General features: G+C 40.5%; 1 protein-coding gene across 1 annotated transcript; it reads left to right on the forward strand.

Annotated features, from left to right (window-relative positions):
- Positions 1–951: 951 nt before the first annotated feature.
- SOX7 (SRY-box transcription factor 7) lies at positions 952–12,568 on the forward strand. Its single transcript, XM_070734842.1, has 2 exons — positions 952–1,189; positions 7,194–12,568. Exons 1-2 carry the CDS (start codon positions 952–954, stop codon positions 8,084–8,086), a joined length of 1,131 nt encoding a protein of 376 aa, XP_070590943.1. The 3' UTR covers positions 8,087–12,568.
- Positions 12,569–15,418: the final 2,850 nt, after the last annotated feature.

The raw sequence follows: 15,418 nt of genomic DNA on the forward strand, positions 1-15,418 counted from the left end.
CAGTGATGGTGAACCTATGACATGGGTGCCACAGGTGGCATGCAAAGCCGTATCTGCTGGCACACGAGCCAGCTCCAATATGCCGGCCAGCTGATTTTTGGTTCGCACAGAGACTCTGGGAGGGCGTTTTTGGCTTCCAGAGAGCCTTTGGGAGGATGGGGCAGGGCGTTTTTACTCTTCCCTGGCTCCAAGGAAGCCTTTGGAGCCTGGGGAGGGCGAAAAACAAGCCTACTAGGTCCACCAGAAGTTGGAAAACAGGCCATTTCTGGCGTCCAGAGGGCCTCTGGGGGGTGGGGTAAGATATTTTCGCCCTCCCCAGGCACCGGATTATGGTTGTGGGCACTCGCGCTTGCACATGTTCTTTCGGCACCTGAGGAAAAAAAAGGTTCACCATCACTGCCATAGGTGGTGAGCATCTGTAGATCGGTAACAGCTCCCTGGGACTTACATCTATTAAAAGAGAGCCCGAAATGTCCCTAGCTCTTCCCATCTGGAAGGCTTGCCAAGCTGCAAGATAGGGAATGGGGAGAAAGGCGAGTACGCCGGGACGGTGGCGACCGGGCAGCACTCGGCGCTTGCTCAGAGGCACTGCTTTTTGTGGGGGAGGAACTCTTACACCTATACTCGGGGCGAAAGGAAGGCGGCGGGCCGCCCGCTCGCTCTGCCCGCGCCTCTCCTTTCGCCTTCCCGCGACCTCGCGTCTCACCCTCCGGCAAGAGGCGAGGGAGGGACGGAGGGCGCGCTCAAGGCGGGGCCGGCTACTTCCCAGACGGCACCGGAGGAAACTCATAGAAGCTCATAAATAAGAGCGAAGCCGCGGGAAAGGCGCTTGCTGAGGCGGCGACGTGAGGCGGCGGGGGCCTCGGGGCGTGCGGTTGCGTGGTCGCGCGTAGTGGGGGGCGGCGGCGAGGGGGGGGGACGCCGGCTGGAGTCCCGCGCGCCTCGACGGCAATGGCTTCGCTGCTGGGCTCCTTCGCGTGGGCGGAGAGGCTGGACTGCCCGGCTCTGGAGTTGTCCGACGGGGGCGGCGGGACCTCAGCCTCGGCGGTGGCCCGGACGGAGAAGGGAAGCCCCGAAAGCCGCATCCGACGCCCCATGAACGCTTTCATGGTGTGGGCCAAAGACGAGAGGAAGCGCCTGGCCGTCCAGAACCCGGACCTGCACAACGCCGAGCTGAGCAAGATGCTGGGTGAGCTGAGCCCGCCCGAGGGAACGCAGCGAGCGGGACGCGGCGCGCTTTTGCGCCACTCCGGTTTTCCGAAGTCCGCTCGCTGTGTGCCGTGCACCGAATTGACCTCCCCCCGGCCGGGATGTTTCGGTGAAGGGTTTGACCTGGGGGGGGGGGAAACAAAACACAATCACGCGGTAGAATGAACAACCTTCCCACGTCCTCCGTGACTTTGGGGAGCGGTGCTGCGCCTACAAATTCTGCTCCTTGAAGTTAGAGATTTATTTAAGCGGGAAGCAACCTCATGACTTTAGAAAAGCGCATCTTTGGGTTTGGTTCGTTGGGGTTGCAACCCGACCCCGCCGACGGTTCTTTTCTCAGAGAATTGGATCTAGGATCTTTAAACATAGAGCCCCATTAGCTGACATTCTTTTACATTAATTATTTGTGGCTGGGGGAAAATGTCTGAAGTAGCGGCTCTTGAAAAGGGTCCCTTTGAAAACTCAGTGTTTCAGTTAATTTCTTCTTGAGGATGTATTTGAGTATCTAAATTTAAAAGATGCTAACTTTCCTAAAATCATGTCATTGTTGTCGACATCGGTAGTTGAATTACCACGGAACTCATTGGGCAAAATTAATTTTCTTTAAGGAAAGCAAATCAATTTGAAAATGTATTGCAAATCTGATTCATTACAGTGGGGCAAAAATATTATCTCAGTGTGTTCAAGATCATTTGGGATGAATTTTGAAAAGTTTTCTAACATACTAATAGACAACATAAGGATAATATGAGTTTTGCAAGCAAGCATAGAAATATTTCCCCCCTATTTTTTAAAAAAATATGCTACATTGCAGCTACTTTTATCCAGAGGTTTTATAATATAATTTGATTATATGTGGGTTTTTTTTAATCTTAATCTTGATTTGGATGGTTTATTATCCACACTAAGAACACACTGCTAATCTGGAAAAAAATTAATAAAAACAAATAATGTGAATCTTTCAACTACATTCTTTTGAATTTTTGTGGAGGGGATCTTCTAGTATTCGTTACAGAGTTATGCAGTGCTTTAAAATATTTTTATAACCTTGCAAGCAGCGTTCTCTGTAAAAAGACATCAAATTGAAAGTGCAAAAATATTTTGGTAAAAAACCAAAATCAATAACGATAAAATTATTTTTCAAAACCAACACAAAGTTAACAAACATAACTTTCTAACCACAAAGCAATTCAGTAACATCCTGGCACTGATTTAAACTTAGGGAGCAGGGATTTCCATCATTATATGGTACTCCTGTTTCAGTTTTAACACCTACTATAATGCAGTCTAAAACAACAATCTCGCCTGTTTACCAAGAAATAAACCTCACTAAATTTGGTAGGTCATCTTTCTAATCAGGCTTTTGTAGGACTGTTGTCGCAATGGTGAAATCCTCTAGGATGCTACATAGCAATAAACCAAGATGTTCTCTATAATAGGAATTGTAGCAATAGAGTGCTGTATCTCTAAAAGCTGTTTGGCTCATTCAAACACTTTTCATCCTTTTAAATGGAGATTTTACAGCAATTTCCAAAGGGACAGTAACTATCTTAGGTTTATATTACCTGAGTTTAACTCTCTTCCCCTGATTAATATTAATAGGATTTCTTTACCAGTTAGTATGTATAGATTTGCACAAAGTGATGTGGTGGTATGAATGCTTGGAAATTTTTAAATTTTTAATTGGAAAACATTCTAAAGCTTATTTCTCAGCGCTAAGTGTAATACATTTCCTCACCAGTGTAAGGAAGGTTAATTTTATCGCGTATCTATATGTCATTTTTCCCTCTACGTGAAAAAGTCTTTCCTCTGGAGAGATCGGTGTTCAGTTCCTGTACAAATTTAGTCACATCGTTTTGCCTTTTTTGCTGTTGACATTTTTTTTCAAGGAAATAACCTAGAGATGTAAACAGCACAGTATTGCAAAAGTACTTGTGCTAGACATCTGCAAAAAGGATCACTCTGTTGTTGGAGATTTAAGTGCCATTCCAGAAGCTGTCCAGAGTCTCCTCATGTAGTATTTTATAATTAACACCATTGAATTGCATTTCCATTTAGTGACCTACTTCCTACTGGAGTTCTTGAACTTTGCCGCGGGTCCCATCCTTTTAAAATAATTGGACACGGATTATAAATTCATGTTTCGCAAATGATGACATTCAGGTTATTCTTTTTGTAGCACATAGCAAAGTCTACCGCAGTCTAAAGGGAAAAAAATTAATAGTGAAATAGAATGCTGAAATTTTTTCAGTTAAAATAAATAAGTTACAGCCAGAGATACTGCGCTGAGGATAAATGATACATACCAGTCTTATCTGCATAAATTACCTAATTTGCATCCTTGAACAACAGATTCAAGATGAGTTAACTGTGTTAATATATAACAGCAAAGAAGAGATAAAGTTTTTAGGGTTTTTTAAAAACTTTTTTTCCTGATGCTTTTTCTCTCTCTCTGGACAGGAGCAATTGTGAATGGTTGCTTTCACTACATGAGTGGCTAAGACTATTATATTTTGAATTTTCATCAAAATGTGAAACTTGATTTTGCAATGAGTGCTCTCCAAACTGGTATTTGACATATAATTTCATGAGATGTTGAAAATCTCACATGTAAGTTTAGTTTAATTTTTCCAAGTTCAAATTGTATACTATGTTGAAGGAAGCATTTAAGAATATAGATGGACTTAAGGAACAAATACTATCATATCATTCAGTATTAAGAGAGGAAAAAGCCTCTTCGTGGTTATTCATGCCACAAACAATTGTACAATCTTGCACATACCTACTCAGAAACAAACTTTGTTTTATTTAGCCGGGCATTTCCCCAAATTAGTGTTAATAAAACTCCAGTCTCACATACTAGAAGAAAAAAAAACTTGTTAGTTTCCAAAGCAGAAATATATGCTTTTTCCTTGCAAATTAAATTGGCTTTTATTGGCAAATTAACATACATTCTGTTGGTGTTCCATGTTGATTTATGGGAAGAGAGAACAATTCAGATTCAACATTGACGACCTTTTTACATTTTTGTTATTGCGAAGTATTTCTGCTACTATTTTGATCTTCAATTTTACAAAAGTATCGTAGGGAAGCCTTGGAAATGAAACCCCCAATTAATTTTTGATGATGTATACACTTTCCCATCACAGGTTTTTGATACAACCTTTATATAATACTAGAAAATTTTCATTTTATTTATTTATTTATTTATTTATTTATTTATTTATTTATTTATTTATTTATTTATTTATTTATTTATTTATTTATTTATTTATTTATTTATTTATTTATTTATTCATTCGATTTTTATGCCGTCCTTCTCCTTAGACTCAGGGCGGCTTACAACATGTTAGCAGTAGCACTTTTTAACAGAGCCAGCCTATTGCCCCCACAATCCAGGTCCTCATTTTACCCACCTCGGAAGGATGGAAGGCTGAGTCAATCTTGAAAGTTTTAAAGTTTCATTGCCTATATTTAGCTCATTATTCCTTTGCTTTGAAGGACTTTGCCTAATGTGCTAAACATATTTGGTTGCAAGAAATATCATTTGAATGTAGACTACATTTTCAAGGTTAAATTTTGTTTTGGTAAATAAAAACATATTAAAAATTCTAAAATTTATATTGGGATTTGGTGGTACATTTTAACACTCTGGAATTTCCTTATATTTCATGATGATTATTACATGCCAATGTTTATTTTCAATATTTTACTTTTCATACAATTATTCGGTCCTCAAGTGAAGATAAAGAATTATATTAGAAACATGCTACGTCTCTCATAAAAGATTTAAAATGTTTTCCAAAAATTGTATTGTCTCACTTTATATTTTAACGTTTGCAAGGAATGTCCAATCCTCTTTTTCCCAAGCTTCAGGCACTCTGGATATGGGGGGATTCCCCATAATTCTTAGCTAAGGCAATCGAGGCAGAATAATTCTTTGTGCTGAAGTTCACACATTAGGGAAGTTGTCTAGATTTGAGAAAGGTGCCGCAATGCAATCGACAGATGGGCAGCTTCTGTGAATACAAGATTAAAAAGACATCCAGATTGTTGTTGACTAAAGAAATTCCTTAGCCGTAAATTTGTTGATGACTACTAGTTTAGATGGCTTTTTAAATAAAGAGATAGATAGTTAGATAGATGGGTTAGATAGTTCAGGGCTATTGCTGTTAATAGTCATATAGAAAATCCTTGTTTAGAAGCAAGATACATGCATATTCTGAGTCGCCAGGGTATCGTGCACAGTGCCCTTTTATTTTGTATTCTGGCTTCCCTGAAACATTAGATTAGCCAATGTAGAACATAAGTGTTGAGACTTTTTTGTGGTCCAGTAGGGTTTTCATATGCTTTCAGAATCCTATCAGCTGGCTTTTTTCGTTATTATTTATGGAAGTAATTCCATATGCAGAATGTACAATCTTCGCTTTGTTTTTGCAATATTCCAGTGAAATGGGATTGCTGTCTTGTAAGTACAAGAAATAAAACTGCCCATGGCTGATACTTGATTCTTTAAATAAGAAGGGACAATCTAAAGCCTCTAGGTCCCATACAGCTCTTTCTGATCGTAATTTCAGAAAAATGTTTTCCCCTCACTTAAGCTGGAAAACAGTACAACTATCAAAACTAAAATAGGTTTTTCATGGCTGTAAAGTTATTTGGGGGAAAGTGGGTTTTTTTTTGGAAAAGTGAGCAGATTTACTTACTCTTATGATCCACAAATAACATACCTATGCCATAGTGTTTAAAATATGAATAGAATACAAAAATAAATCAGGGCAGTAAAAACTGAACAGAATAACTAAAAATGAATACATCCAATGAGTAAGGTTTGTAAAATTTAAAAGACTAGGATTTAAAGGACAAGCTAGTACCAGACAGGGTAATTATGTCTGGTGCTAAATACATTGTCTTGAAGATTTCTAATTTAAGAGCTGCTGTTCAGAAGGCTGTAAACTGCTCGTTTATTTTGGGGAGGACCAAAGGATCACTGGCATTGATTTTATTCTTTGGGCAATCTTACGTGAAATTAACCTGGAGTCTTGGATCAAAGAAGACCATTACTTTTACCACCTAATTCTGTTTGGGGGGGTGGGAAATCACTAGCTCGCCAAGAAACATTGGAACGGTGTTTCACTAGATCAGTGGTAGGTTGCTACTGGTTCTTATTGGTTCGGCGAACTGGTAGCGACATCATCAAAAATGCTCTGCACACGCGCAGAAGCGTTCCATGCAAATGCTTGTGCGCTCCCATTCCCGAACCGGTAGCAAAGGCAAATGGAACCCACTACTGCATTAGACCCAACACTTTCCACATGTTTTGCAAGATAAATGGCAAATGTAAAGTGATGTGCATCAGTTTTGCTATCTCAAGGGGTGAAGAAGGTGAGCCTGTTTGAAACACATGAGGAAATGAGAGCAAGGCTCAATTTGGTATGATACGGTAGAGAGTTGTTTTATGTAAGTTCCATTTCCTGTATTTTTTATTTACATTTAAATATATTAGCCACCCTCCAAAGCAGTGTTTCCCAACCTTGGCAACTTGAAGATATTTGGACTTCAACTCCCAGAATTCCCCAGCCAGCGAATGCTGGCTGTGGAATTCTGGGAGTTGAAGTCCAGATAACTTCAAGTTGCCAAGGTTGGGAAACACTGCTCCAAAGGATCCTGCGTGAATTTTACACAGGGAACAATTCTTCCACCATTCCCCAAAAGTCAAAATATTAGCATTTGCTATATTTATTTGTTTGGATTTCTATGCCACTCTTCCCCATGGACTCGGGGCGAGTCCACGGAGTCATACAGTATGTATGGCGTTTTACAGAAGATGTTGGTTTTGTGGCTGAATACGTGTCCCTAGGCCTGAAATGAAGAGGTGTAGTGGAGATCAGCAAATAAATGTCATTTTAATTCACCGGTGAATGGGGAGGGGCTTAATTCATCCTTCCCAATATAAAAAGGGAAACTTCTCTTTTTCCTTACAGGCAAGTCATGGAAGTCTCTGACCCCATCCCAGAAAAGACCTTATGTTGAAGAGGCGGAAAGGCTGAGGGTTCAACACATGCAAGACTACCCCAACTACAAATATCGCCCCAGAAGAAAGAAGCAGGTCAAGCGGATCTGCAAGCGGGTGGAGCCAGGCTTCCTGCTGGGTAGCCTGTCCAGGGACCCAGACCACATGACTGACAAGAGGGTGTGCAGCCGAGCAGTGGGTGAGAAAGGTGAATACTCGACTGCCTCTGTAATGCCAAACCTCGGGAGATACCAGGAGGTCCAGAGCAGTAACACAGGTACTGGGATGGACACGTATCCATATGGGCTGCCTACTCCTCCTGAGATGTCCCCCTTGGATGTGATAGATCCTGAGCAGAGTTTCTTCTCTTCCCCTTGTCCTGAAGACCCTCGCTGCCCCCGTATGTCTGGAGACGCCTACTCTCTAGAATATGCCACCAGCCCTCTCCAATGCAACCGCTCCCTGGGCCACATGCCCATCTCTCAATCCGCCTCCACCATGCACTCTGCTTCCTCCAGTTGCCCAGCACCTCCCACGGGAAATTATTACTCCCCACCTTTCCCTCCTAATCTCCAAATCCCCAGCCTCCACAACCATCTCGGCCAGCTCTCGCCTCCTCCGGAGCATCAGAACTTTGATAGCCTGGATCAGTTGAGCCAAGCCGACCTTCTAGAGGAGATGGACCGCAATGAGTTTGATCAATATCTCAGTGCCCCTGGACATCTGGAGCCTAGTGGGCTCACCATCAATGGACATGTCCAGGTCTCGCAGACAGCAAGCAGCTCGCACTCCTCAGAAACCAGCCTAATTTCTGTCCTTGCAGATGCAACAGCTACATATTACAATAATTACAGCATTTCTTAAGTCAGAGGTGTGAGATTTGTCCCATGGACCAATTTTCTGGACAGAGGGTTTCCTTTTCTCCGGGTTTCCTACGATGAACTGAAATAACTTTGGGGTTCACTTTCTAGATAATTACTCCACTATTGGGCATCTGCCTTCAGAAGTGTCTTTGTATCCCAATTAAAAGGATACATCTCCAGTGATACATCAAGGCACCTTAATATGTTGACTTAGATTAAAAAATCCTTGTTGTTTCATCAAACTGAGGGGCCCAGACAGAGCTGGCGTAGCATAATAATACTTACAAATCTGGTCTACCTACAGAGGAATGACATCAGGAAATATACATGACCACTTGCAAAGTCTTTCAACCAAAGATGCCCTTGATTGCATTTCCTAGAGAAACCATTGCTAAGCAGACTCAGGTGTTTAGCTCTATGTGTGTGTGCACACATTCAATTTGTTAGGCAGGATGACTTCTCAATTGTTTTTGCTCTTTGCACATTTCCCATTTGTTTCCATGAGCTCTCATCAGGGGTGGGTTCCACTTACCTTCGCCACCGGTTCGTATCACAACGTTTTGTGCTCATCCCCTTGTGCAATTCTGTGCATGCTCAATAGCTAGAATGAACCCAGACACACAGCTGAGATCAGCTGTGCTTCAGGTGAAGGAATAAAGGTAAGTATAAACCCGGACAGGAGGGGCCTTTTTCAAGCAGCAGCAGAGGAAAAATCTTCCAAACAGTAAAAAAAATGGGGGGGGGGGAATTCCCCCCCAAAAGATGGCACTGCCCACAGACAGGCACCGAACCAGATCTGTGATGCCACTGTGGTGTCAACAGCGAGTTGCTACGAATTCAGGCGATCTGGTCCGAACAAGGAGGAACCCACCCCTGGGGATATTTTTCCCTGCCAACCCTGAAACTGAATATGTAGCAATGTCAAAAGTGGTATCATAGAAGCCTCATTATCCTTGGTGATTGTGCCACTATGGTCTCATCTTCCTGTTGTCACTGGTTAAGGAAATTTTTAAAATCAATAACATATACCCTGATAAGGGTAAACAAATGAATATGTAGCTCTTTAAAAGTGGCCCTCTCCTATCAGATCTCTAAATACTTTTCAAATTCTAAGGGCCTCATGTTTCAAACCACCTAGGTCCATGATGGCGAACCTAGGGCACAGGTCCCATAGGTGGAACGTGGAGCCATATCTGCGGGCATGCAAGCTGTTGCCCTAGCTCAGTTCCAGCACACATGCATGCATCGGCCAGTGGATTTTTTGGCTGGCCCTGTCCAGCCACGCCTCCCCTCCCAGCCCATTTTGGGTACCAGATAATACATGGCTCACACAGAGACTTTGAGGGAGGACATTTTCACCCTCCAGAGGTTTCTGGGAAGCCTGCTAGGCTCAAAATGAGGGTCAGGCATGCATGCAAGGGAGCAGGGTAGCACGGGGTGGGCGGTCACACACACATGCATGGGGTGGGAAGCATGTGGAGGTATGGATGTGCACGCTTTCACCACTTGAGGGAAAAAAGGTTCGCCATCACTGGCCTAGGTCCTATCATTCAGTTTGCCACATTTTGACCCACTGAGAATTGGCTCTGGCAGTAGGGCAAAATAAGGTGGGGCTGCAACATAATCATCGTAAGGTAGGATTTCATCATAATCAGTGGTAAATAGGGCTGTACAATCTCACAAAATATAGGTCAGAAGAAATGCAGGTAGCTTTGAACAACACTTTGCTAATAATTCTCACTGTAGTGCCTGTATGGTATTGCAAGTCACAATGTATGTTAGCTTTCTGTTTTTTTACAAAAACACGACACAGTTTGGCTGTTGCCTTTTGCTTCTTTCAGGATCTTCTCTTTTCTCCTTGCCTGTAGACGAGGTGTTTATATCTTTGGAAACAACCAAGAGAGAAGCATCCGGTTGCAAATATTAGCATTTGAGAATGCATTTCAAGTGGTCAAAATAAATGTTCATCTCAATAGCATTTTAATTTTAGCAAGAAGTGTACAAAATCATTTCAAGTTCAAAACTGAACATTTCAGGGTGAGGATGGTTCACTTGTTTTATATAATTTTAATTCTAATGTAAATAGATCAGGGGAATTTGAAGGAGGGGTGGAATAGGGGTCAGGCATCTTCCATAACAAGCTGCTCTCCAGATAAGTTAGCTGACAGCCATCATCCCCCAAGCTGGTTGCATATAAGGGCTCATAGTCTTAGCACATTTTCTATTGTGCTTTGAACTCCCTATGATCTAAACCATCAACCAATAATGTCAAAGAGCTGGTTAACCTAGATTAGAATAATTATTAAAAACACCTTTCTTAATATCCCTGCTTATATCTACTTCATCCCTTCCCAACAGCTGCTTTTGAATTTAAAAGTCTGTCTTATTTTGGGGGGGGGGGATGTTTTTGGCTTCTTACAAACTTATGAACAACCTATAATTTAGGAAAATCTGATTCCCTTCTCATCTCCTAATAGTTATAAGTAGTGTGAAAGAAGAATGGAAGGTATTATTGATCCTGAGATTTATTTTTGATTTCAGATAAGTGTAACAGCCTGTACAGTATTTCTTTAAAATGCAGTTATTTTAAGTAACCTATCTTGATGATATGGTATCATTAAATGCACATGGGAAAACATTGTCTCTTAACACTGTTTTTCCATGTGATGGTTTCCAAGGTAGTTTAATTCAGGGAGATGTAGCCTTATGAATGTATATTTGATATACATCCTTTGCCAAAGGAACTAACATATTTGTTTCCTTTTAAATTTAAACATACTTAGAATTGCTTTTTAAACACGCTAAACCCTTCAGTGTCAAAATTATAGTCCTTTCCCATTAAAAAGTGGTTCTTACTAAAGAAGGCCATCCTCATCCAAAGTATTTCTAAGTCAAAATAAATTTCTGCGACAATTTCAGTCATTGTATTCAGCTATCCATTTAATCCAAATAATATGTTTTTGAATTGTGAGCCACCCAGAGTCGTTTTCTGAAGATATAGAAATAAAATAAATAAATAACCCAAAATGCCTTGCTTCTGCATGGTATACCCAGTGAAGGGTGCAAAGTGAAGCTTCGATAAGATAAACACAGTTGGGTTTCATTTAGTGACAGTAATTGCTTAACAATCAACTTGCTGCTCCCAGTTTTGATAACTAAAGGAAGACTGCCTATACTCAATTGAAGATGTTCCTGAATTTTAGGTTTATTGTTTTAAATCTCATAACTTCTTGATGTACTTGAAAAAAAATTTCCTATGTGCTCATCTGCTTCCTCCATTTCTTTGACCTTTTGGCCAGTATTGAAGTAAATTGTTAGTTGACAAATTGTTGTCTGATCTGCTGTGCTAGGCTCTGGTCCTTCTTAGCAAACTGCAGACTAGCGCCAGTTGCTGCACATTCTAAATTAGTCAAGAAACAACAACAGCAACAACAAAATTCTCAGGTTTCTTGCTCTTCTCTGGAACTCAATTTGTTAGCAGGAAACCCAGATTCATTAGCACAAAGTTTATTCCAATGACAGTTTGCAAAGTGAGCTTGCATATACCTTATATTCCTCATAGTGTGCTTTAAGCTGTCTATATCAGGGATTCAGTGAAAATTCAAATGGATTATTAATTTAAGTCCCTAAGAGAAACCCCATATAAGAAAGTGTATAGATTTTGTATAGTAACCAATATGTTTTACCATTTTGGAAAATGGATTGTCCAGTAGCTGTTTCCATTGTTGCAATCTCATTGACCTTAATAGGATTATGCTAAGATGTAAATGTTCTCTCTATTAAAAGTCTATGATTACGCTGATTTAACATAGCCAAATGGAATGAGTGCTGTACTACTGAAATAAAATCTTCTACCATCAGTTTGGTAGGTAAATAATTATGACAGAAAGATTTTGGTGATTAATTCTCAAAGGCTTTCTATAGTGAAAGGGAAAGATTGTAGATTGTTCATAGGCTTTTTTAAAAGGAGCTAACTCCAGGATATTCTTAGACTCCAATTAAGTCTAGAAGCACCTGAATTGTTGAATGAAATTAATTTAACACTAAGGCTTTTCTCATCTTCTCATTTTTTTTAACTTCTTCATCTACACAATTGGTAAAAGATGTAGGAAGAGTTTTGTTGAAAAGAGTTATTAGTAATGCTCAATTTTTCTCAAATCATCCTTGAGGGGAAAAATATACCTTTGCATTTAAAGGTAAATATTATCCTCTTTTCTGTGTCTTATTTTGCCTAGAATGGCACTGTATAAATGTATGCTTTTAGAGATTATCCCCTTCCTCACCATGCGTTTTTATTGGTAGAACTTCCTTACATTGATGGAAATCAACTGTTTCTGTGTTAATCAGTTATTTAACAGTTTAATGGTAATGTAGTGATTAATTAGCCCGTTTATATCATTCTGCTTTTCTAATTTTGTTCTTCAATTGTGTGGTTTAATCTACAAATAATGTTTTATATATATTAAAGAATAAATGAATTAAACGTGAGTTGTTAATTTTTGTGTGTGTTACTCTGTGCTCTTGATAATTTCAGCTGATATATTTAAATAATTTTATGTAAAGATGATATATGGAGGCAGTAGTATAAGTGAGGGACTCCATATTTGGTAATTTCTTTTATTATTTTCACCCAGATTTCAATATCTTTTATCGGACCAGATTACTTGCGGGACTGCCTTCTTTCACATGAGTCAGATCCCACAGAGTCGGCCTTCTCCAGGTCCCGTCAAATAGACAATGTCGCTTGGCTTGCCTAGGGGAAAAGCTTTCTCTGTGGGGAATCAGCTTTCCCCAGAGATTTGTATTGCTCCCACCCTCCTTGCCTTCAGTAAGAAGTTGAAAACCCATCTATGCCACCAGACTTGGGGTCACTAGACCCTAGCTTCTGGCTGACGAGTTCAATGTATGCTTGTTGCTGAATGTGAATGAATGATCTTTAATGTTCCAGGGTTTTTAGAGTAGTTAATTATACTAATTGGATTTTAGACTTTGATATTGTATACTGTTTTTTATTATGTTGTGAGTCCTCAGAGAGGGGCAGCATACAAATCCGATAGATAGATAGATAGATAGATAGATAGATAGATAGATAGATACATACATACATACATACATACATACATACATACATACATACATAAAATTTCTCATAATATATCTAGTTCAGTGGATTCATAATCTGCAATTGATGTCAACTTTACAAAGGACAACTCCAATGAATCTGGACAAGATATACATCACCTAAAATTTCCGTGTACCTGATGCATAGAATAGGGAAAGATTTTGTCCATAAATATATAGTCAGTGATAGAAAACAGCTGCTGGGGGTTGGAGATTTATTTGATCATACTCTTTAAGTGGTCCTAAACAAACCTGACTGAATTGTTCCTCAACCCTCAATTCTTTTGAGTGAATTCTTGTGATTCCTCATCATGAAAAGTTTAAGCTCCTTCCACACTGGAAGATATACCGGAAAGCTCTACCACTGATTTTAGCAGTATGGTTTTCAGGCAAAAGAAAGGAAAAATAAGAAGGGAAATGAGGATACAGGCCTTGATGAGATTAAATTCTTCCAATAGTTTCCCTTTAAAGGTCTCCCTCTACAAGCTTCTTAAAGATATTGGACAGGTTTGATCTCCTTCCTTCCATAATAGCCTCCCATCTGGTTAGGAGAATGAATTGAAGCTCATATACTGAAAAGTATTTTTCTGCAGTATTATTACAGCCTTCCTGACAAGTAACTGTAGTAAGTTTCTTCCTTTTAGAAAAAATGCAAATTCCAAGGAGCAAGGATGCTACCATTTTGTGGACAATCATGAGCAGAGAGTATGAGTTTCCTTTTTGCACAAGAGGAAGACACTTGACATGGCCATATAAATCAGAAAACATGGAGCTGTTTTAATGTAGAGCCGGGGTGGCACAGCAGGTAGAGTGTTGTACTGCAGGCTACTGAAGCTGACTTAGGTCAGCAGTTCAAATCTCATCACCGGCTCAAGGTTGACTCAGCCTTCCATCCTTCCGAGATGGGTAAAGTGAGGACCCGGATTGTGGGGGCAATATGCTGGCTCTGTTAAAAAGTGCTATTGCTAACATACTTGCAATGAGTCTAAGAAGAAGGGCAGCATAAAAATCGAATGAATGAATGAATAAAATAAAAGCTCCCAACTCCATATTTTGCAATTCTCAATAAATGGGCTATAGCTGATATATTTGGTGTCAGTTCTGTTCATGTGACATCTCATGTAATCCAAGGGTAAGTAAAACGGGAAATCTAATACAGCTTGGATTTGTATGGCATTCTAATACAATAGGATGAACAAGAATGGGGCTTTTCAAACATAGAACGCTAGAATCTGAAAGAACTTGAGCAGAACTTTAGGATCTGCTGATGGCCTCTTATCTGTTCTGTCTGGGTCACTCCGGAAGCCAATACCAACCCAAAAAGAGAAGCCAGACACACCAATAAAAGGCAAAGGCAGTTTATAAAATTCAAGAAAAAACACAGGTAACAGAAAATGTCCTTACAAACAGGAAAATGCTGTATCTTCAGATATATCCATGAAGGCAAAAGTCCATGCAGCAATACAGGATTCTTGCTGCCAATAGGAGGCTGTAGATAGCAGACCTACACCTCCCACGGGTCTTCCAAACTGCTGGGCCACAAACCAGGAACAGAGACGCGGAGAACAAAGCAGGACACCGTAACTCCAATTGATAACACTCCACATGACTTCAAGGGCTTGCCTGCCTTTTAAACCCTGCTAAGGAGGACCACACCCAAGCCCAGCTGTTCCTAATTCAGTGCTGATAATACTTCTTTAATTGCTCCTTTCTCTGTTCTGAACGTCTCTGTCGCATGTCAACGACGGCTTGTGCATCATCACCTAATGACTCCAAGCTACTGGCTGGGGAGAGCCCCCCCCGGGGCTCTCATGCTGTTCTCCTTCATCCCATTCTTGACTTTCCTCTCCCCCGTCCGACTGTTCAGCCCCCTCCTCTTCGCTGTCATCCTCCTCCGGGCATGGAGCAAGCAGAGACACAGCCGGTCCCTGAGCAGTCTCAGGCTGAACCACAACACTTATCTAAGTAATAACAAGTTCTCACTGCATAGCTCTTTTTTGAGATCAGCCAGTAAATAAATATTGTAAAATTATTAACTTTTAATACAAATTATAAAGCTGATTAAACTTAGGAAATGAATAAAAACAACCCTCCTGAAAAAAATGAAATGAAAAAGGGAAATGTTTTCAGTACCACATTTAAAAAACAAAAGGAGAAAATGGATCCTGTCCAGTGGCCAGCCTGGTGAAGAGAACCGGAAATTAATCTGGGG

This window comes from Erythrolamprus reginae, chromosome 1 (assembly GCF_031021105.1).
Source record: "Erythrolamprus reginae isolate rEryReg1 chromosome 1, rEryReg1.hap1, whole genome shotgun sequence".
Lineage (NCBI taxonomy): Eukaryota > Metazoa > Chordata > Lepidosauria > Squamata > Dipsadidae > Erythrolamprus > Erythrolamprus reginae.